Source organism: Stegastes partitus, unplaced genomic scaffold (assembly GCF_000690725.1).
Source record: "Stegastes partitus isolate 25-593 unplaced genomic scaffold, Stegastes_partitus-1.0.2 Scaffold284, whole genome shotgun sequence".
Classification (NCBI taxonomy): Eukaryota; Metazoa; Chordata; class Actinopteri; family Pomacentridae; genus Stegastes; species Stegastes partitus.
This window is the reverse complement of record NW_007578015.1, coordinates 4,277-27,004: the sequence shown is the minus strand read 5'-3', so window position 1 is coordinate 27,004 and position 22,728 is coordinate 4,277. Positions and strand designations below refer to the sequence as shown.

The window sequence follows — 22,728 nt, the reverse complement described above, 5'->3', positions numbered from 1 at the left end:
CTCAGACACAGTCAACCCCACAAAATGCGGCTGCCCCTTTGCTCTGAAGATGTCCGCCTGCCAGCTGCTGTTGGAAATCACCACTTTCCTGCGGGAGACCTTCCCCTGCCTCCCGCGGCCTCGAACCGAACCGCTCGTGGTCAGTAGAAATCAATTCCTAACTAACCCCATTCAGGACTTTCCTGTTGCCAGAAGGTCTTTCGGGATAGGTGCAAATATTCATGACAGACTTTTATACTGTGTTAAATAAATGTTCTGATAAGTTGACGTTTGGTTCCAAATGCATGACAAATGTCCCTCTCTTTATATTTAAAAAAAATAATCTTCAAAAATAAAAACACAATACCTGTCACCGTAACCAAAAGACCCCAAAACTCCTGAATATGGTTAAGGATATTAATACTAAGAGCAAAAACATATAAAAAGAAAATAGAACAAAGAGACAAAAGTATGAAGAAATATATCTACTTGTTGTCTGTAGGATCTCGACAGCTGCCGTCTGCGTCTGGACCCAGAACTCGGCCGCCATCGCTACGAGAGGAAAATCAGCTTCGCGGGCATCCTTGACGACGAAGACGGACACGATTCCCTCAACAGCAGCAGCCACACCCTGAAGTCCGACACCACCGGCGAGGACAAGAAGCCGCAGGAGGCTCAGGGTGAGACCCGGAGTCGTCAAAGACCGCCTCGCTCGGTTCATCCCCGCTTCCCCTTTTTGCTCATTTCTCATTCATGATTGTAGATAATCTCTCCCCGCTTCCCTGCTCCCCAGCACCAATTCGGAAGATTCGGATCGGGGGATCCCGGCTGCTCCAGATCAAGGGGGCGCGCAGCTTCCGGGTGAAGAAGGGCGGCTCCCTGTCCTCCATACGGCGAGCGGGGAGCCTGAAGAGCACCAAGCTGTCCCGGCAGGACTCGGAGTCTGAGAACGAAGAAGGGCTGCTGTCACAAACGCAGAGCAGGGACACCGTGACCGACATCGGTGAGACGTGGATGAAGCGTGACAAATGATGATGGTTCAGTGAGAAATGCAATGTAGATATGCAACAAGAACAAAACAACAAAGCAGCATTTCAATGTCATATTTGATTCAAGAGTTTCTGAGATCTCGACATCATCAGTGTGCCTGAAAAACCTGATGCATACAATCAGACGCACACATAATCCACCGGAGGTCGTAATTCAAGCACCAAAAAATGCCAGATGATAGAAATTTAACCTCATTTATTCAATTCAATTCAAATAACTTTATTTGTCCCCTTGGGGCAATTCAAAAGCTCACTGAGTATTTAATATAAAGACAAAAACATAAACAAAAAGAACCCACATCATAAATATTACATCATATAAATGGGCATTGATGGTTGTGCATTGAGCAGGAGAATGAAAATCATAATTCCATTTTTTAAAAATTTGTCAGAAGGTTTAGTAAATGCTTTATTTAAAAAAAAAAAAAAAATAGAATTTTAAGGTTCAGGCTTTACAGGTTTAAGTCTGATGTTTCCATTTGCTTAAAGCATCTTTAACCCTCAGAAACCGATGGACGCACTTTGCTTCTAAAGTCACATTTCTTCTTTTTTTTTGTTTAAATGCTCTTAAAATATTTCGTGCATTACACTGCAGCATATATCTGTCAAAAAATACATACATAAAAAAGGAGAAATTTAAAAATATCAATGAATGATTGCAGCAACACTTTTATTTTAAAAATAATATAAAATGCAATTATTATCCTATCAATCAAATAATGGAAAGTCTGGATAGCCTGGACTGTTGTGGAAAAATCTAAATAAACGGTGGATGGCGAACATTTTGATAACAACAATAAGAGCTTAAAAGTTGCCAAAATGAGACCAGAGCTCTTGCTTTAATGAGAATTAGATTCTACATCCAGACTTCTGTCACAAGTCACAAAATGACATATTTCTGGGTCTCGTTGGTTCCTGTTGCAGGCAGTCCCTTCAGCACCAGTGAACCCAGCATCGAGCCAGAAGGTCAGAGCTCAGGAGGAGCAGAGGACAACTACCACCGCAACATGTCCTGGCTCCATGTACGTAGGTGCCCACGCTGTGCCTGTGTGCTCCTTTTTTTTTTTTTTCTCCCCCTCATCACCGACTCCCCCTCCTCTCTCCTCTTTCTCGGCACAGATCATGATCCTGCTGTGCAACCAGCAGAGTTTCATCTGCACCCACATCGACTTCTGCCACCCGCGCTGCTACCAGCACCACAGCCGCTCCTGCGCCCGTCTGGTCCGCGCCATCAAGCTCGTGTACGGGGAGTCGGTGGACAGCCTGAGGGAGGACAGCGCCTCCGCCGGCAACTTTGGAGGACGGGCGAAGAAAAGCAAAGAGGTGGTTTTCAAACTGGCTGCATAAATGAATACGGTTGTTTCTTTTTGTGGGTGATTTATTAAAGTGTTTTCGCCTTCAGTGTTCAGACAAATCTTGCCTGAGGACCCCGTCTATGAAGAGGAGACCCACTGACTGCAACACAGAGGGAAAGAAGGACACGGGCATGCTCAAGTATATTCGCAATCAGGTGAATTAGTGCTCAGAGTTCGCCTTTATCATCAGAATAGGACGGGCTGAATTACCTTTTCATATCAACCCTCACATAAAAAAGTATATTTAATGTTAAAGCTGTAATATGTGGGAGTTACCACCTCGTCCATGAACATCCACATCAGACAGATTTTTGTTAGCAATGGTGTCAAAGACAACAAATCCCATGATCCCTTGCTACTTCATGACATCATCAAACAGCATCTTTTGTTACCATCTTGATTGAAAGCGGGAGAAATTAACTTACACCAAAGGCCGAGCAATGAATACGTCACAAAATACACATTTAAAAGACAATGTCAGGGTTGTTTTCATTCCAAAAGAGGATGACATAATTGGAACCAGAGGTGGCAAATCGCAGCATTAAAATTTAATAAATTATTAAATAACACATTTGCTCATAGCTACAACAAACACGATCTCAGCCCTGCTTGCGTTTTAAGCTGTTATTTGCCCTCAAAATAAGGAAGTGATTAAAATAGCACAAATGAAGCAAACAGTTAACAAAAATAAAAGGAGTTTGTCCTTCTGTTGGCTCAAACTACGCAGTAGATTTCTTATTTTATTGCTATTAACATATTGGGGCTTCACTTTTTTAACCCTATTTACCTCATTTATCTCCTTTGCTCTTACAGTTTCAGGATTCAAATCAAATCTAATAGAGTTTTTTCCCTTCGTTTCAGGTGATGAGCTTGTCACCGGCGCCTCTTTCGCTGCTGATCAAAGCGGCGCCCATCCTCACCGATGACATGTACGGAGACATCCAGCCGGCGGCCTGGGAGCTCCTGCTCAGTGTGGACGAACATATGGCGGCCGCTGCCGGTGAGTCGACCTCTGTGGTTTGCTCACACGGTCTCTAAATGCCTCATTTGCATCAAGCTGACATTCAGTTCTGTTTTGGTGTTCGTATCCTAACAGCCTCCATTTTCTGTTCACCTTCCATCACAACTGCCCTTTGTTTTTTTTCTACCTTTCCTCCAAGTGAATCACTCATTTGCCCTTTTTTTTTTTTGTCCTCTTCGTCCCTGCCTCTTGCCCCGTTTCCTCCCTTTTTAATTCCCTCGTCTCCTCGTTGTTCCCCCTCCAGCGGCCATGTTCCTCCTGTGCGCGGTGAAGGTCCCCGACGCGGTGACCGAAATGATGATGGCGGAGTTCCAGCACCAGGAGGCCTGCCAGCGCATCAACTCCATCCTCAAGTTTTACACGCTGTGGCGTTTCCGCTACCAGGTGTGGCCTCGCATGGAAGAAGGAGCCCAGCAGATCTTTAAGGTACAAGACAGCAGCAGTGTCGCATTTCTATCAGGCTTCTTTTGGCCATTTTGATCCATTTGGTGCTATAATTAATCCTCGTTTCAGATCCCTCCACCCAGCATCAACTTCACTCTGCCGTCTCCGATACTGGGCATGCCTTGTGTCCCCATATTCGACCCTCCCTGGGTGCCCCAGAACACTGGCAGCGTCCAGGACCCGATCAATGAAGACCAGTCTGTAAGTGTGAGCCCCTGCAAATGTTTTATGTAGCTTTGAAAAACAGCTGTGAAGATTTTCTGTTTGAAAAAAAGTGTCTGCACTAGGGCTGTAGTCAACCAAAGGAGGTCTTGGCTGACTGAAAATGTACAAATCAGTTGTTTGTGGGGGGAAAATATCCAACCTTCTAACCGTATTAGCCTAAATTAACGATAAGTAAATTAAAAAAGCGAGTATTTTGCAGCGTGTTCAATCGTTTTAACCTGATTAAAATAAGAACTTTCAATTTCAATCCAGTCAAATAGTTTAAAGCCGGCGTGTCGCTCATCCGTAGTCTCCTCCTCCTGCTGCCAAAAATAATGGATTAATCCAGGAAGGCTTACGAAGGCTTTTCTCCTCATGAAAGTAGCGATGAGAATTGAGAATCAACAAAATGACCTGGACACTACAGCCCTAGTATGCACATATATGTGAATCAGAAATGTCTGTGAAGATTCCCAGTCATCCAGGTCATGGTTATTCTGGTAGGTTAATCGTAGCAACTGGACTTGCTTGAAGACGTCTCATCCAAGAGGCTTCATCAGTTCTGACTGACTAGTTGGGAGCTCCAGGTACTTATATCCTAAAGGAGCCACTAACACCTGAGTTGTTGCTCCAGCGCAGCGAGGAATCCCAAGACCTGCACCAGACCAGAAGAGCCAGCTCCTCAGGACAGGACTCAGCAGTCCACCTGCATATCAAGGACAAGACACTCATTCAAAGACAACAACGTACAGATTTTGGCCTGCAGGGAGGACAGATGGTTCGAGAGAGGGGTGAAAGAAGCCATCCAACTGGAAAGACCATCCCTCAACAGAGGTGGAGGTCTGAGGCATCACCTGTTTACAATTCAGTCTGAAGATCTGTCCCCAGGAAGATGAAACCACATCCACACCGAGCCACGAAAGACCCTAACGAACCCTACTCTGGCAGGGGGAAACTCAGGTGTTCATGTCTCCTTAAGGATAGAAGCATCTGGACCTCCCAACTAGTCAGTCAGAACTGATGAAGCCTCTTGGATGAGAGGTGGAACGTCCTCAAGCGAGTCCAGTTGCTACGATTAATCCACCAGAAGTGAATCAGAAATGACACAAAATTTGTCCAAAACGAAAATTTCCCCGAAGCGAGAGCAAGTGTTGTTCTTATTTAACAGCCTTGTCCTTTACATCCCGAAACAACAAAACAGATTTTAATTGTGGATATTTGATTTTGAAAGCTATATATTTAGTCCCACTCAGCCCCACAGTGTACCCAAAAGCGGATAAAGTGCACTTTAGACTGCTTCCAAATACATTTGTTACTGCTCTGCAAGTGTAATGTGGACGACTGCACCAAGAAATCTGCTCATGTAAAGACAATATATATATACTGAATACATTTTTAAGGTCATTTAAACTAGCCAAACAGATTTCTTGGTGTTTCCTTTTTTACTTTCTTCTCTTTTTTTTTTTTTGGTTAAAAAGCATGACTATCAAAATATGTTTTATAGATTTTTTGATGACGACCTGCGAGCACATGTTCTATAATTTATCTATCGACTGTCTTTGTTTTTAGTACCCCACATTAATTCAGTCAGTCCATACCATAGTAAGTTGGTATTTCTGTCCGGATGTTTGTGCTGATGCATCTTGTTACCTCAGATCATTAAATAGGAACGAGGGGGAAAATTGACATCATTGAGCCCATTGGGGAAGCTGTAGGTTTTCATCATGGACCAGAAGCGGGGGCGGTTTCATGGGTCATTTCGGGATAGTTGCATCTTGAGCAGAGAAACACGCCACATGTTTTTTTTTTAAAGAAAGTGTCCCAGCACTTGCTTTGATTGTAAGAAAAAAAAAAAAGAAGAAGAAGAAAAAAAATAACAGCATGCATCGGACATACAGACATTTTGTGTGTTGTGCTGTTGATGCATGGTCATTGGATGAGAATGACTTTGCCGTGTATGTTTCTCATATCATGCGCTCAGCCTGTTTAGATATGTATGTGTATGAGCACTCATATGAATGCTGTGAGGCATTTACTGTACACAAGATACAGTAAATTCTCCATATTCCAGTCTGAATACATTCGTGTCACAATTCGCCATGATTGAAATCATTCCTATTCGACACTCAACAGTGTTCCTTATGATGCTCAGGACGGCTTTAGAGCATGATATCAATGTGCTGGAGGAGAGTTACTGTATTAGTGTGTTGTCCGGTCATTCTACATTACGAAATGCTCCTCAGATGTAACCATAAGCCCTAGAGTAGCTGTGCACACACGTTCCTGAAAGATTTGAACGGTTGCATTCCCTCATTTTGAATCTTTTTTTTGTACGTCTACACCCGCTGTTCTACCTGCATGCTGTTTGATCCGCTCCTCAATTCCCACCCCCACCCCTTTTCCCACCCTCCTCGTAGAAATCCTTCTCGGCGCGGGCGGTGTCGCGCTCCCACCAGCGTGCCGAGCACATCCTCAAGAACCTGCAGCAGGAGGAGGAGAAGCGGCGGCTGGGCCGCGAGGCCAGCATCATCACGGCCATCCCCGTGGCTCAGGAGGCCTGCTACGAGCCCACGTGCAGCCCTCCGCCCGAGCAGGAGGAGGAAGGTGGGGCACACATATTGTGCACAGACACACAAGCAGTGATTAATGGGAATTGGCAAGCCGCTGCTAGCTCTGTACCCTGATAGCGTGTTGTTTCCCCCGTATCTGTACTGCTTATGTTTGACATTGATCCCGCCAGCAGAAGAAGTGGTGAACCTGGCATCACGCCGTCTGTCTGTCAGCCCGTCCTGCGCCTCCAGTAACTCCCACAGGAACTACTCGTTCCGCCGGGGCTCCGTGTGGTCCGTCCGCTCGCTCGCCAGCGCTGAAGGTACGGACAGAAAAAAATAAAAAATGTTGTTCTCGATGTGAAACTTGAGCTGATCTTCCTTTGTTCATATTTTTTTGTTTTTGGCAGATGAAGAAAACACAACAGAACACACTCCCACTCACCACATGCTACAGCCGCCTCAAGCTGTCTTCCCAGCATGCATCTGTGCCGCCGTCCTACCAATAGTGCACCTCATGGAAGACGGGGAGGTTCGAGAGGACGGCGTCGCTGGTATTTGTCATCATATGTTTTTAAAAAAGCAGCAAAAATTCATACACTGATAGATTCATCGATTCTAGTACAAAAATGTATGTTTGTATGTTTTTTCAGTGAGTGCTGTCGCCCAGCAAATCCTCTGGAACTGCCTGATTGAAGATCCAGCTCTGGTTCTCCGACACTTTTTGGAAAAACTAACAGTGAGCAACAGACAGGTAGGCAGACAGATTCGACAACTTACTTTGTTGACGTGTGAGCTCCCATCTAGCGAATTAAAGCTTTTTATTTTAACCCTCAACCAAGTCAGATGACTTGCTGTTATTGTTTTCTCACGCCAGGACGAGCTGATGTACATGCTGAGGAAGCTCCTGCTCAACATCGGAGATCTGCCGGCTCAGACTTCTCACATCCTCTTTAACTACCTGGTAGGGCAACAGATACAACTCAGTGGATTTTTCCCTTATTTATCTGCAGTCTTTCGTCACTTTTCTCGATTAATCTCCTCCCTCCAGGTGGGACTGATCATGTACTTTGTGCGGACTCCGTGCGAGTGGGGTATGGACGCGATCTCGGCCACGCTGACCTTCTTGTGGGAGGTGGTGGGCTACGTGGAGGGGCTTTTCTTCAAGGACCTGAAGCAGACCATGAAGAAGGAGCAGTGTGAGGTCAAACTCCTGGTCACTGCATCCATGCCAGGTAAACTCACTGGTAGTAAATGGCAATAATGACCAATGGTGATATCAGTTGATTTTCTGAATATAATTTGGAAGTTTAGACAAAACTTATTTGTCTTGAATGAATGGTTTCGTTTAACTTTATCCTCCACTGAGACTTAATTTTCTTGATTTTCTGTCAAACCTTCTAAAACATTTCCCTGATGCAGGAACCAAAACATTGGTGGTGCACGGACAGAATGAATGCGACATTCCAACACAGCTGCCAGTCCATGAAGACACTCAGTTTGAAGCCCTGCTGAAGGTAAGGACACCGAAGTGGACTCGTCATCTAGGAATGCAGGCTGTAACTAAATGACAAATTATGCTGGATGAGAGTCAACTAAATACTGAAAATATTCATATGAGTGAACCTAAGATGTCTCCTTTTTTGTCCTACCAGGAGTGCCTTGAATTTTTCAACATTCCCGAGGCCAGATCAGCACATTACTTCCTCATGGACAAGCGATGGAACCTCATTCATTATTCAAAGGTAGAAAAAAGTCAAACTGGCATGAAGCATCGGCATAGCTTTTCAGCTGGTTATGACATATTACTGAAAGATTAAGTATGAGTTTCATTGATTTTGTTGGTGTAGCTCGAGATAGAAGAAATACGTTGATATGTGAAGCATTGTCCATCCTTATATACAACACTAGCAAGGAATGTGTTGGGCTGGACTGCACTTAATGTTTCCATCTCCCTCCTCCAGACATATGTAAGAGACATTTACCCCTTCCGGAGGTCAGTCTCTCCTCAGCTCAACCTGGTCCACATGCTGCCAGAGAAAGGACAGGAGCTCATCCAGAAGCAGGTATGAAATAAGTCTGCTTCAATTAGCTCCGTGGAGAAAATCAAACCAGATCCTGCAGTGGTAAAAGCTATGATCTGAGTGTCTACTGTTTTTCTAGGTGTTCTCCCGTAAACTAGAGGAAGTCGGTCGCGTCCTCTTCCTCATCTCCCTCACACAACACATGCCAGCCGTGCACAAGCAGTCCCACGTGTCCCTGCTGCAGGAGGACCTCCTTCGCCTGCCGTCCTTCCCGCGAACTGCCATCGACGCGGAGTTCTCGCTGTTCAACGAGCCACAAGGTGAGACGGACACCCAACTGAAGGATGCAAAGAAATGTTGAAGTCGTTGTGAGCGCCGTCTCTTCTCTCTCAGGCAAGGAGCTGTTTGGCCTGGACACCCTCCACAAGGTGCTGTGGATCAAACTCCTGGAGGAGATGTTCCTGGGCATGCCCAGCGAGTACCCGTGGGGCGACGAGATGATGCTGTTCCTCAACGTCTTCAACGGGGCGCTGCTGCTGCACCCGGAGGACAGCGCGCTCCTCAGGCAGTACACGGCCACCGCCATCAACACGGCCGTCCACTTCAACCATCTCTTCTCCCTGAGCGGCTACCAGTGGATCCTGCCCACCATGCTGCAGGTACCGAGAAAGGGCAGGAGTGGGGTGTGGGGATTAGAGATGTAAGCAGGGAGTTCCAACATCTAACAATAGAAGGTGTCCCGTACAGTATGGAAAAAGTGTTCTTCTGTCTCTACTGCTGTGGCAGGTCTACGCCGACTACGAGAGCAACCCTCTGCTGAGGCAGGGCATCGAGTTCTGCTGCCGGCAGTTCTACATCCTCCACAGGAAACCCTTCATCCTGCAGCTGTTCGCCAGCGTCGCGCCGCTGCTCGAGTTCACTGTAAGACGGCGATTAATGTGTAATATTGGGTAATGGGTTAAATTAGTATTCCTGAATTTCTCTGTCTTTACCACCCAGACCAGCACCAGTACCGGCCTCTCGAAGGGAGTGTCGGCCCAGTGTCTGTTCGACCTGCTGGTGTCTCTGGAGGGGGAAACCCAGGACGCCTTGGACGCTCTGGAGCTCGTCAAGGCTGAGAAACCTCTCCGCTCTTTGGGTAAGCTGTCATCAGGGTTACATCAGAAACACACCAGTTGTTTTTTTTTTGTTTGCTTTTGATGCCCAGAAACTGATGCCAGAGTTAATTAATCCTGAAAGCCCTCCTGTGTCAGCTTATCTTACATCAAACAAGCCCAGAAACCAGCCCTTACAAGTTGAATCAGCCTTCATGGAGCGAATATCCTCTTAAAAGCGCCAGTCCCTGTTTGTACTTGTGTGTCCAAACAAAACTAAATTCAGTCCTGTCTTTTTTTTGTTTACAGATTTCTGCTATGGCAATGAGGACTTGGCCTTTTCTATCAGCGAAGCCATCAAGCTGTGCGTCACCGTGGTTGCCTATGCCCCCGAATCCTTTAGGAGGTACAGAAAAGCATCACTTCTTTTCCCCTCTTCCGTTCGTATCTTTTCTTTAGTTTCTCTACAGCCCTTCTCTGTCTCTCCAGTCTCCAGATGCTGATGGTGCTGGAGGCCTTGGTTCCCTGCCACCTCCAGAAGCTGAAGAGCAACACGGTCACAATGGAGTCCGCTTCGGCCGCCAGGGACGAGATCGCCGCCATCGCCGCTCTGGCAACGTCTCTGCAGGCGCTCCTCTACAGCTCCGAGGCCCTCACCAGGTTTGTCTTGAAGACGCGGCTAAGTCCGGAGTGTTTTATCTGCTTTCAGTCCTAATTTCATCCACACCTCCTCCGCAGGCCCATGACGGCCCCCCAGATGTCTCGCTGCGATCAGGGCCACAAGGGTGGCACGACAGCAAACCACGCCATGTCCGGAGGGGTGAACACCAGGTCAGAGGATTTAATTCGCCTTGTTTCGGTCTTGCCATAGAAGGCTACAGTGCAGTTCTGGAGTCTGAAAACCCAAACTGAAGGGACTTTTTTTGTTTCGCAGGGACAACCTCCACCTTCTGGAGGAAGGCCAGGGCATGCCGAGGGAGGAGCTGGACGAGCGCATCGCCAGGGAGGAGTTCCGGCGTCCGCGGGAGTCCCTCTTAAACATCTGCACTGAGTTTTACAAACACTGCGGACCGCGGTTAAAAATCCTGCAGAACGTTGCGGGTGAGCCGCGGGTCACGGCTCTGGAGCTGCTGGACATCAAGTCCCACATGAGGTAGAGGAAGTTTTCTCATTATTCATTTCAGAGCATCTTCCATGAGATCCACTGATAAAAGCACATAAGACGGTTGTTCTCATTCTCATTTATTCACGTTTTCACCACCTACATCTTCTTATTCAGCCTCACACGCAGCTGAATGTCAAAATCACAAGATCTGAAAACGGATCTTGAAATTAGGTGGTGGCTAATTTTGCAGATGTGAAATAATACCAAAAGAGAATCATTTTCATTTTCCTTAAATTCTTGATTTATGTCCCTTAAAAAGACATCCAGTTGAATTAATGTCATGTCAACAAATTTATGGATGGTGCTTACAGGTATTTCCATTTTTTTTTTTAATTAGAAAAACAAATACAGATGGATGATAGCAATACTTCTGCACCATTTTTCACAAGCTTTGAATATATTTTAGATATATTTTGTATATAAATATGCAAGAAAATACAAACATGTAAAGAAAGTCTTCAGGTTTTGGACAAAACAAATCAGAGTGTCAGTTTGGACTTTGAAAAATTGTCATAAACACAAGAAAAATAATCAGTCGTAGCAGCCTTATAGTTGATTAAAGTTCCTAGATTTTGCCGTTATTGCAAATCGTTAGCCTCATAGCATACTTGCCTATGTCATATTTTCATGTTTTTGGGAAATGAGAAAAAACACAATTTTTAGAAATGACATTGGTATTTATTATTGATTTTTTTAACAGTACATTCAACCAGATGTGATTGGCCAATGACACAGGTAGAAAGACAGGATGATGCAGAAGTGATAGGAGAGTAAAGTTAGGCAAATATCTCAATTTGACCAAAGAATGACTTGGGCAATTATGCTATGAGGCTAATGAAATCTAATCCTTTGACCGACAGGCTGGCGGAGATCGCCCACGCCTTGCTGAAGCTGGCGCCCTACGACACCCTGACGATGGAGAGCCGAGGGCTGCGGCGCTACATCATGGAGATGCTGCCCATCACCGACTGGTCGTCGGAGGCCGTCCGCCCCGCCCTCATCCTCATCCTCAAGAGGCTGGACCGCATGTTCAACAAGATCCACAAGATGCCTACGCTCAGGTGCGCTCGCCCACAGGCACTATGCACCAGGTCTGTTGAATACGATCCCTCTTCTTTCTCTGTCTCCCTGTGAGTGTATCGTGCTGTGCCAGTGCCGTGGTGTGTACAGTAGATAACCGGCTTCTTTGGCACTGTCCTCTGTAGCGCTGCCTTCGTGGGTGCTGTACCGTAAGTGCTGCTGTGGTGTGTGTTTCTTGTGGGCACATGTGTGCTTCTGCGCGAGGACAACTGGGCGTGTGACGATGTGTTCTAACAACGAGTCGACGGCGGGGTTCCCTCTAAGCTGGGGGCGTCCAGTCTTGTGCCACGGAGCAGAACACGGATTTTAATGTCAGCGTCACAGTCTCAGGTTTAACTGAACAGAACTCATCTGATTAAATACTTAAAGGTGTTCTAGTGTCTTTTCAACATTTGTTGACATCAATAGTTAGATTCGTTAGAGAGATCCACAAAAACCAATCGGATGAATTTCATGAAACTTGCTGTAGATGTGGAGCAGAACATTTAAACTCGACTTTCTTTAGAACTGAAGGATGAAGGTCTGTGTTCTCTGAGTGGACTCTGGTTGTAGCAGCTGATTTAATACAAACATTAAGCCGCTTTCTTAAGAAATCTGAGCATCAAAACCTTAATTTCTTGCATTTTGGTGAATTTTTAGAAACATTAAATTACGAATTTGTGTCTTTTCTGCATTAACTTATAGTTCAAAGTCTTCAATTGTGTAAAATCAAGCTCAAGTTTTGGCTAATCGAAACCAGTTTCTTCATTTTAAGTATCAGAAGCAAATGTATTTTAGTAATGAGCTCAGTAACGATGCTGCCTGGTTGTAAATTAGGGATTTAATTGTGCTTTTCTGATCATCTTAAAGTGTGTAAAGTGTTTTCAGGCTGCAGAACTGAAACTGACCGTCGTGATTATTTTTTAAGGCACAAAGTTGTTTCTGATTCATCACGTTAAATCGACTTATTTTCACTGAAAAAAACCCAAATTTGTGACTTTGATATCCAGAGATCAGTGAGACTTTGGGTGCTCGTAACTTACCTCATGCATAATTATCAGTTTATTTGCATTACACAGTGAAAGGTTCTGTGAAGCCTGAGGGGGGAAGAAAAAAAACTTTAATATCATCAGAGTTTCTTTAAATTTTGCTTGTTTAATGACAGTAATACACTTTGTGCATTTCATACAGGACACACGTTAGATAGAAATGTACCTTAAAAGTGTTTAATACCCTTAAAACCTTTCAATAAGCTTCAGCAAAATTAAGCAAGACTGTAAAAATGTGCATATTTAATTTACTAGTCTGTGTACGAGGTGCACACAGTTCAGAGACCAGTTAAAAAAACCTTTACATGATTTTAGTTTGGACACCATCTCCATAGAAGTACAGTGACGCCCACTTAATGTCATTCTAGAATATCCCATTTATAATCATAAAATATTGAATCTTTTCCTGTATAACCTGTAGTTAAACAGCCCGTTTATTGTCATAGAATAATGTCATAATCCCATTGTTTTGTCACAACGAAATTCCCCGAAATTAGAATAACTTTTGCCCGTTTAAAGTCACGATCGGCCGCGGTAAGGTAACGTGTTTGTTTGTTTGTTAGAGATCTGCTTCACGGAGTTATTCACACTCATTAATTAGGGCTCATCAAAGAAAATCGATTTGTTGCAGAGCGAGTTAAGTTAAGTTAAGTTAATCCTCTGTGTGCTCTCTGATTAAAGGAACTTTCATTGAACGGGGTACCGACAAAGGGGAAATTTTACAGAAGCAAAACCATAAAGCTCCGTTTGAATCATGGAATAATTTATTTCCCATAATACATGCTGAAAACGTCCGGTGTCGGCCATGTTGGTCCGGTACATAGGCTCGTTTTCACACCCAAACTCGCCGCCATCTTGGAATATCCCAGATATATCCTGGACCGAGGGTGTGATAATAATCAGGTAGAACTGTACTCTTCTTGTGCAGTGATGGAGCTCCTGTAACACTTGCACCCTTGTTGTGCAAACATGTCAAACACCATCTCACGGTTGGCGCTGAATCTCCCGGAGTGTCAAAACAGCGATCCTTCAAGAAATCGCAGGAAGCTAAATCTGCCGAGGAGGGCAAGTGGAGCACTGCCTTTCAATATTTTCACCACCTAAGAAATCACATCCAAAAGTTGAATGCACTAAATAGGAAACGAGCTTCCGTGACAGAAGCCTGGACGCCGCGAGCTCGGAGGGAACGCTGGTCTCGGGTGTGTTTTCACCCTGAACCCTGTTCTGTTGCTGCTGTGTTTAGCTGGCTATTTCTATGTGAGCTTTGCAACCTGTGGTGTGAGTATTGTCTTCATGAAGGTGGTGGCGTTCATAACCCAGCGGTAAGTGTTTCATGGGGGCATACGAGGGTTTTCCAACATTTCAAATGAATCTTGTCATTTCCAAGGAAGACAAAGAAATAAAAACGACCTCTTCAGCATCTTTTTATTTCCTTTGTCGTCTTTCGTGATGTGAATGTGGCATTTTTTTAATTCATGACTGTTTTTTTTTTTTGTTTTTTTTTTGGTTGTGGGGTGGTGTTGCATGGTCATGTGTTCTCCAGGAGACAAGTGGAGTGGGAGGCGGCCAGCAACCTGATCGAGGGGATCTGCCTGACGCTGCAGCGGCAGCCAATCATCTCCTTCCTCCCACACCTCCGCTCGCTGATCAACGTCTGCGTCAATTTGGTAGGAAACACACACATGAGGAGGGGAAATAAATCTTTCTTTCTGAGCCTCTTTCGAGCGTTTTTGTTTATGTGCTGTCAGGTGATGGGTGTGGTCGGTCCCTCCAGCGTGGCCGACGGGTTGCCTCTCCTCCACCTCAGCCCCTACCTCTCGCCGCCGCTTCCGTTCAGCACGGCGGTGGTGCGGCTGGTCGCTCTGCAGATCCAGGTGCGGTAACGCCGCCGACGTCACACATTCACTCACAGCCAGTCTGGTGATACTGCTGAAACTCTCCGCTTCTGTCCTTCGCCAGGCCTTGAAGGAGGACTTCCCTCTCAGTCACGTGATCTCGCCTTTCACCAATCAGGAGAGGCGAGAGGGGATGCTGCTCAACCTGCTGATTCCTTTCGTGTTGACGGTGGGGTCTGGAAGCAAAGGTGATGTAAAATGCGAAGATGCTCTTGTGTTTGCAACTGTATTATTGATGGAGCATCATAGAAATGCAGCAGTTCTGAAAGTTTACATCTCATTAAAAGTTACTCCTCTTAAGTTCTCTTTAGTTCCAACTTAAATCTTTGTTGCACACATTTTGGGGTTCTGACTTGTTGATTTCTAGCATCAAATTAGATTAAAATTGCAGTTTCAATGTCCCAAAACCTGTAAATGCTGTTCGATTTCATGCCAACTTGTTCATCTTTCACGCCTTTGTGTTTCTCCCTCTGCAGACAGCCCCCATCTGGAGCAGCCGGAGATCTTCCTGCTCCTCCAGACCGTCATCAACATCCTCCTCCCTCCTCGGATCATCTCCACCTCCCGCACCAAGAACTTCATGCTGGACGCCTCTCCGGCTCACTGCTCCACCCCCGGAGACACGGGGAAGGATCTGCGCCGAGAGGGTTTGGCAGAGTCCACCAGCCAGGCTGCGTATCTGGGTATGACTGAGATGGTGCAGCTTTTTATGTCCTCTCTGGTTGTTTTTTATCTCATCCTCTTCCCTCCGTCCTTCCCTTATCAGCCCTGAAGGTGGTGCTGGTTTGCTTCGAGCGCTCGCTGGGAAACCAGTGGTACCGTCTGAGCCTGCAGGTGAAAGAGATGGCGCTGAGGAAGGTGGGCGGCTTGGCCTTCTGGGACTTCATCGACTTCATCGTCCGAACCCGCATCCCTATTTTTGTCCTGCTGAGACCCTTCATACAGTGCAAGGTAAGAGACCAGTTTCATGTCGGACCCCTCTTATGGACTTCAATGGAACTTCCTTACATTGATGCTCAGGGCTGAAGGGTTTAATATTTAGTAGTTATGATCAGGAGTTAAAAACATACTTTTTCTGACTCGACATGGACATTGTTGTCTTTAAGGTCCTGGCAATGAGTATTCAATGTGACTCTGCACAAAAATAATAATGCACCAGAATACATGTTGTTGCTAATCATTGTAATATCCCAGACTGTGATAAAGGGAAAAAAAAAAACTTATTTAGTAGTAAAAACAAGAATAATTATTTAAAAAAAAAAAAAAAAAAAAGTTTATTTTGTGGCACTGTGTGAACAAACTAAAGGGTTGAAATTCAAAAAATGAATAAAATATTTGTTAGCTATGATTAGGACTGATGTTGGCTAGAAATTAACTTAGTAAAAGCAAAAAAAATATTATTCATATTTAACATTTTGGAAGGCTGTTGTTTTTTTAACATTAAAAATTTTTACCTAAAGGTCCTGTGTATGATTTATTTTATTTTATTTATTTTGTATTTTATTTTGTATTTTATTTTTTATTTCATTTTTAAAATTTCTTTTATTTCATTTTATTTGATTTCATTTATTTCTTTTTATTTTATTTTTATTTCATATTTTTAATTTCTTTTTTAAAAAAATTTGTTTCATTTTATTTATTTATTTTATTTATTTATTTTTTAAATCTGACACTGCACAAAAACATGCCTAAATCCACATTGTTGCTAATTAACAATATATTCAAGACTGTAATAATTAAGTAAATATTTGCCTCTTACCTCTTACTAATAATTAACTTTTTGTTGTTTTTTTTAAAGTAATGATCATGACTGATGTTGGTTATAATATTTGTATGTAACATTATTTTGATGCAGACATTTTTGACCTCTGAATAACAGTTTTAAACTGACACCTGAGGGTTAACGAATGTTTCCGTTGCTTTCCCTTTAACCCTTCTAATTACTGTTGTCTCATTGTCCTGACTCTCTTCTATCTTTCTCGTCCATCTATGCTCGCTCGACAGCTGCTGACCCAACCGGCTGACTCCCAGGAGGAGATCACAGCGCGCCACCACATCGCCGACCAGCTGGAGCGACGCTTCATCCCTCGACCGCTCTGCAAAAGCTCCCTGTTCGCAGAGTTCAACAACGAACTCAAGATCCTCAAGGAGGCGGTGCACAGTGGCTCTGGTCAGACGCTGAAACAACTTACAATGGAGGCTTTATGTTGTAATTTTAGAGAAATTGCTGACTCGGCTTTCTGTTCGATCCCCTCCCACCCAACAGCGTACCAAGGCAAGACCTCCATCAGCACAGTGGGCACCTCGACATCGGCCTACCGCCTCAGTTTGGCCACCATGTCCCGCTCCAACACCGGCACCGGCACCGTCTGGGAGCAGGACAGCCAGCCGTCGCGGCAACCCTCGCAGGACACGCTGAGCCGCACCGACGAGGACGACGAAGAGAGTCAGAAGCGCTTCCTCTTTAACATTTTCATTTGACGTTAAAATCTTCAGTGAGCTCACCGTGCTTCCGTCCTTCCAGATGACTCCATGAGCATCCCCAGCGTGGTGAGCGAGCACGAGGCCTTCCTGCCCAGGGTGACGTCGCAGCGCCGCTTCTCCAGCCACGCCACCGGGTCGGCGGCCTCGCAGCCCGAGGCCCCGCGCACCACCATGCTGCCCAGCCACAGGTAGCACGTCCAGCAGGATGAGCGCAACTTTTAAAGACAGGCGTTGTCGCAAATTGTAGTTTTGGCTCTCGACGACGCCACGCTGCTCCATGACCAGTGTTTTTATTCAACAATCTGTCTTCTGTTGGGACCTTGTTGGGTCAAAACACTGGACAACATGGAGGATCTTTTTTTTGTTGTAGTAGACGATACAGGACAGAAAACATGAGCAGGTAACGAGGCAGAAATAATCTCACTGGATCGAAAACCTCAAGTGGAGCCAACAAACAGTAAAAATCAATCTCGGCATGCAAATATGTGCAGCTTAGCTCGTTTTCAGGTTCTGATTTGCTTTTTATATGTTGCTCACTTTGATTGACAGCAAATTGGCTCCTCCCACCGAGGTCCAGCTCAACCAATGAGATTATTTCCAGGCTTCAAGACACATTCATGTACAATTCAAATCTTTTTTATTTTTTAATGTAAGCATGTAGAACTGAAAAGAATCAACCAGTCATATCCCACGACCATATTTTTCTGTGTATATCTCTGTTGACTGATAATGTTTCTTTACCCAGCAGCCTCAGGGCGGCATTGTGAAGTAGCCGGTAAGAACGTTGGCTAGCTCTTAAGCCAAAACGGCCTCCCGCCCTCAATGAAGGAAGGCGCTCGGGGCGGTTGAAGGAAATCTCAAAAAAAACACTCCCTAAATTCCCGTTCTCCCCCCCCCTTCGACCCCCCTCTTTACAGTGAACCCAATGTGCTAGATGAGTCCCAGGGCCTTCTGCAGGAGGGTAACCTCTCTAGGTACAGTGGCCCTCTCTCTGTGTGTGTCCCGTTGGTGCATTCTGGCATCCTGTCCGCCACTGGGAGGGGCATCGCATCGGGACGGCCTCCTCTGTCGGGCCGCCTCACTCATCCACATCCAGTCAAATCGCCTCGGCCCACCACACCTACCCCACCCCTCTCCACCCACTTACCTGTCTCTATCTCTTTCTCTGTGGGTCCAGTGTGCCTTGTCTCTGTCCCCTCCCCCTCCCCCCGCCTCACTTCCTGTTGAGCTCCACACTGACCCTCATCTTCTCAGCTCATCTGCTGCGCTATCCTAACCAGGCCCCTCCCCGTTTATTATAAAAAAAAATTAATCATAATAAAGCTAAAAGAGGATCCCAGGGCCAGGGAGCTCTGCCTCTGTTCCTTCTCTGTGAGCTGTGGGTCTTTAACCGTTGATGTGCCATCACCAACGTCAGCCTCTCTTCCCATTGGTGCCATGGTGTTCCCATACTGTATACGTGTCTATCAGGCTTCTCGCTGATCAAATTGGGCGTCCTACTGTGGATACCAATCTGTAGGGGCAAGGGGGAACTGGGGTGGCAACCATAATGCACTTTTCTCATTTTCTTTTTCGGGCAATCTGATCTGTTTTTTTGGGTTTTCTTGATGATCGAGCATTTTTTATGGCGTTTTTGGGGGGAATTTTAAACACAAAAAACAGCTTTCATATGATGACAAGTCTCTTTTGTCAGGGTTGCTGCTCCAGCCCCTACTATCCCCTGTTGTGTTCTTCGGTGTATGAATCATGGCAGCACTGTTTACTCCTGTGACTGGGTGTCTCGTAGTGTGTGTCTGAGTGAGTAGGATAGCGGCAGCATCTTGTTGTGATCGAAGGCGTGTTCGGCTCGCGAGCACAGCTGGGGGGGGATGTGGTGGCCTTTTGGTCCCTTCATGGTTTTACGTGTTTTGTTTGTGTGTGTGTGTGTGTGTGTGTGTGTGGACATGGGTGTGTGTGCTGGTAAATGCAAACATATGTGTGTGTCCGTTTGATTTGATAAATCAGGGTTGCCAGCGTTCAGAGCGAACCGGGCCAGCAGAACCTCCTGATCCAGCCTCCTTTGGGGAGAAAGAGAGGACTCAGACAGGTGGGGAAGCCGGTTTGTCACGTGTTTTAATGAATGTTAGGACGAATAAGCCGAATTTGATCAGATTCAGCTTCATGACAGATTTTTTTTTTTTGCTCTCAAATCACAAAAACATGCTTAGAATGAACCAAAAGTTGAGCGACTTTCATTTTAGCACATTTTAATACAACCAAACACCACACAGCACGACAAAACTTGATTACATTTTAGGAAAATAGTGAGAGATTTTAAGTTTAGTTGAAATTCAGTCGTTCTCAGGTGCCGCTTTGCGCAACAATCTACTAAACCAGCTTGTTTAAATGTGAATTCCCCGCAGCTGCGACGCCCCCTGCTGTCCATTCCAAAGACGGAGCCGCGCGGCCGATCCGGGGCGAGGCTTTCCACGACGCGCCGGAGCATCCAGCCCAAGAACAAGCCGCTGGGTAACGGCACACACGCTCTCTGTAGCTAAGCGACGACGACACCGCTCAAAATTTTACCCTGCACTTCAGATCGAGCACACAAGCACAAAATCCAGACTGATTAACGCTGCGTCTAATGTGTGCTGACTTGAAGTGACCCGTCCCTACCTCCCCTCCTCGACCTTTCACAACCTCTGTCTTTGTTCCAATGCTGTTTGTTGTTCCACCTGTCACCAGACTGACTCTTCTCACTCTGTTCTGTCTCATGCCCTATGTTTCGAAATAAAGAAACTTTATTGGACTGTGAAGGTGAGACACAACCCTTAACCCTTCCTCTCCACCCTGCAACGGCCCGCCCCCTCTTTTTTTCTTTTCCTTTCTTTTTTTTTAAATCTGCAACCTCACCCAATAGGGCGCTCTGCATGTCTGTCTTGCATCCCCTCCCAGTCCCTCCCTCCTGTCCCACTCCTCTCTTTGGTGATGTGTTAGCGAGCCGCCAGCTGGCGCCGTCGCCTCTGTTTTGACCACATGCGTGTGTGCCCACAGCGCACGGAGACCAAAAGAGGTCAGTCACCTTTACAGAGAATCAAGGCCAGCAGGCGGCTCCGGGGGCCGGGAAGCCTCCGACTCCCAGCGCCGCGGACCCTCCGGCTGAGGGCAGGAAGGCCAGTCCCGCCCCGTCCAAGTCCCCAACGCTGGAGGTGCCCCCAGCCTCTTCTGCCACGGTCACCGCCGACCTGCACGGACCTGCGAACACACAGGTAGGACGAGTTCTGTGGGCGTCCAGAGCCAAGCGGTCAAAACGTGCAACACAGATAAAGACATGTGATCAAACAATGACATTATGAAACAGTCCAATGGCATTTAAAGCTTTAGTTTTTACCCATAGTGCCCTTTATCCAGCTTAATGTCCACTTTAATTTACATTTTTCGTCCATCGATGAAAACAAGTCACAAGTCATGTGATTGGCTGTTGCTTTAATCCGAGTGCGTGAACAGCCAATCACACGCTCCGTCCTCTTTGTCTTGATTGGCAGACGTTATGTGCAAAATAGTATGAAAATATCGGATTATTTTACACTTTCATCTTAGATTATTCTGATAAATTTGAGCGTCTTTGTGCATACATACATGTTTTCCTGAAAGCAAAGCAACATCAAAACTGAACATTAAGATGTAAATTGCAAGTGATGTCCCAAAAAAAGTTGTTGTTCACCCAAATTACAAAAACAAACTTTTTCTAGATTTTTTTTTCCAGTGTCTTCTCGTGTGCACAGGTTTTGTTTCTTCCTAAACTAATGGACAAGAATGGATTTTTGTTTCTGATGGTGAAAGCGCTGGAAAGCACTGTAAAAACAAATGCACAGTATTGATCATGAATAGTTTTGCCGACTGGTGTACAAAATGAAAATCAATTCACCTTCGCAGTGCAGAAACTGATATCACTGGATGTCAGGAAGAAGATAGAAGTTTGTTAGAGGTGCCACTGACCAGGTGGTAACTACAGAGTCCCATCTGTGTGTTTGTGTGTCTACGAACAGTCTCTAGCTCGAGAGTTGAGGTCTAACAAGTTGATATTTGAGCTGGGAATGACCTCTCCTCTCCTTTGATTTTCACTGGAATCTTTCTGCGTGGAGTCTCCATGTTCTCCCCGTGCAGTGTGGGTTCTCTCCTGGTTTTCCGGCTTCCTCCCACAAGGTCCAGAAACATGTTGAGGTTAATTGGTGATTCTAAATTGTCCGTAGGTGTGGATGTGAGTGTGCTTGGTTGTCTGTCTCTAAGTGTGGCCCTGTGATAGACTGGTGTCCCCTGCCTTCACCCTGAGTCAGCTGGGATAGGCTCCAGCCCCCCCTCCAGCCCCCCCTACCCCTCACCCTAGTGAGGATTAAGCGGTGTATAGATAATGGATGGACGGATAAACCTATAAGCCAGGTCCTCGAGGGCCACAGTCCTGCATGTTTTAGATGTTTCCCCTCTTCCAGCGCACCTGATTCAAATGATCAGCTCATCATCAAGCTCTGCAGAAGCCTGATAACGATCCTGATCATTAGAATCAGGTGTGTTGGAGGGAAACATCTACAACATGCTGGATTGTGGTCCTCGAGGACCAGGATTGGACACTCCCGCTATAAGTATCTCTGTTTCCTCTCCCAGGTCCCTCCAGCCATCAGCAGCAAGGAGAAGAGGGAGCAGTGGGGCCTCCGGAGCAGCCTCTCTCCTCCCCCCTCCATCTCCCGCCCCTCCACCCCAACACCTCCATCCCGGACCTGCTCCCCGCAGCCCCTCTCCCGAACCTGCTCCCCCCTCCCTTTGTCCCGCACCTCCTCTCCCCTCCCCCCGCCGCTCCCTCTCCTCAGCACGGCGCCGGCCCCGGGCCCCCCGCCGCCGCCGCCGCTGCCGGCCGCCCCGCTCCTGCCTCCGCCTCCGCCGGGGCCGTCCAGGATCAGGGAAAGCCCCGGGGACGAGGACACGACGGCGCTGCTGCCTCGCAGCGACACCCTGCTGCAGCTCAGCGAGGACGACGGCACCGAGAACCCCCTCCTCACCCCGCTGCTGTCCCCTCCGTCGCCCCGCCGCTCGCCACGCCGCTCCCCGCTGCCCCTCTCCCCCGTCGACCTGGACCTGGACGAGTCCCACGTGTGAGGGAGGGGACAGGTGGATTGTGTTTTTCTATCAAAGGCCATACAGACACCTGCAGGGACAACAAGCTGAAGGCTGTGCAGTGGACATTTCTGAACTGGACAATCTAACAGGACCCAGTTTCAAAGGAACAGAATGAACAGGCAGGATAATTCTCTCACTACCCAGAACCCACCAACATGGTTTTTGTTCCGTCTGTGGCGCCTCATTGACGACCCAAATCCTAAAAG

At 46.3% G+C, this 22,728-nt stretch overlaps 1 protein-coding gene across 1 annotated transcript in view; it reads left to right on the top strand.

Annotated features, from left to right (window-relative positions):
* Positions 1-22,501, top strand: part of unc80 (unc-80 homolog (C. elegans)) — a 52,934-nt gene extending 30,433 nt beyond the window's left edge. Inside the window, exons 24-65 of the mRNA XM_008282736.1 lie at positions 6-139; positions 482-659; positions 743-982; positions 1,953-2,050; positions 2,148-2,351; positions 2,431-2,538; positions 3,245-3,383; positions 3,649-3,830; positions 3,918-4,049; positions 5,622-5,654; positions 6,470-6,656; positions 6,793-6,924; positions 7,012-7,155; positions 7,255-7,355; positions 7,479-7,565; positions 7,653-7,836; positions 8,024-8,118; positions 8,257-8,346; positions 8,566-8,667; positions 8,765-8,945; positions 9,019-9,284; positions 9,412-9,546; positions 9,625-9,763; positions 10,029-10,125; positions 10,209-10,379; positions 10,458-10,550; positions 10,654-10,872; positions 11,745-11,975; positions 14,536-14,659; positions 14,741-14,866; positions 14,952-15,075; positions 15,364-15,570; positions 15,654-15,838; positions 16,892-17,057; positions 17,154-17,333; positions 17,412-17,559; positions 18,289-18,345; positions 19,376-19,457; positions 19,774-19,879; positions 20,147-20,167; positions 20,405-20,619; positions 22,013-22,501. Of these exons, the coding sequence (XP_008280958.1) occupies positions 6-139; positions 482-659; positions 743-982; positions 1,953-2,050; positions 2,148-2,351; positions 2,431-2,538; positions 3,245-3,383; positions 3,649-3,830; positions 3,918-4,049; positions 5,622-5,654; positions 6,470-6,656; positions 6,793-6,924; positions 7,012-7,155; positions 7,255-7,355; positions 7,479-7,565; positions 7,653-7,836; positions 8,024-8,118; positions 8,257-8,346; positions 8,566-8,667; positions 8,765-8,945; positions 9,019-9,284; positions 9,412-9,546; positions 9,625-9,763; positions 10,029-10,125; positions 10,209-10,379; positions 10,458-10,550; positions 10,654-10,872; positions 11,745-11,975; positions 14,536-14,659; positions 14,741-14,866; positions 14,952-15,075; positions 15,364-15,570; positions 15,654-15,838; positions 16,892-17,057; positions 17,154-17,333; positions 17,412-17,559; positions 18,289-18,345; positions 19,376-19,457; positions 19,774-19,879; positions 20,147-20,167; positions 20,405-20,619; positions 22,013-22,501 (6,332 nt within the window). The remainder of the gene's footprint in view (positions 1-5; positions 140-481; positions 660-742; positions 983-1,952; positions 2,051-2,147; positions 2,352-2,430; positions 2,539-3,244; positions 3,384-3,648; positions 3,831-3,917; positions 4,050-5,621; positions 5,655-6,469; positions 6,657-6,792; positions 6,925-7,011; positions 7,156-7,254; positions 7,356-7,478; positions 7,566-7,652; positions 7,837-8,023; positions 8,119-8,256; positions 8,347-8,565; positions 8,668-8,764; positions 8,946-9,018; positions 9,285-9,411; positions 9,547-9,624; positions 9,764-10,028; positions 10,126-10,208; positions 10,380-10,457; positions 10,551-10,653; positions 10,873-11,744; positions 11,976-14,535; positions 14,660-14,740; positions 14,867-14,951; positions 15,076-15,363; positions 15,571-15,653; positions 15,839-16,891; positions 17,058-17,153; positions 17,334-17,411; positions 17,560-18,288; positions 18,346-19,375; positions 19,458-19,773; positions 19,880-20,146; positions 20,168-20,404; positions 20,620-22,012) is intronic.
* Positions 22,502-22,728: the final 227 nt, after the last annotated feature.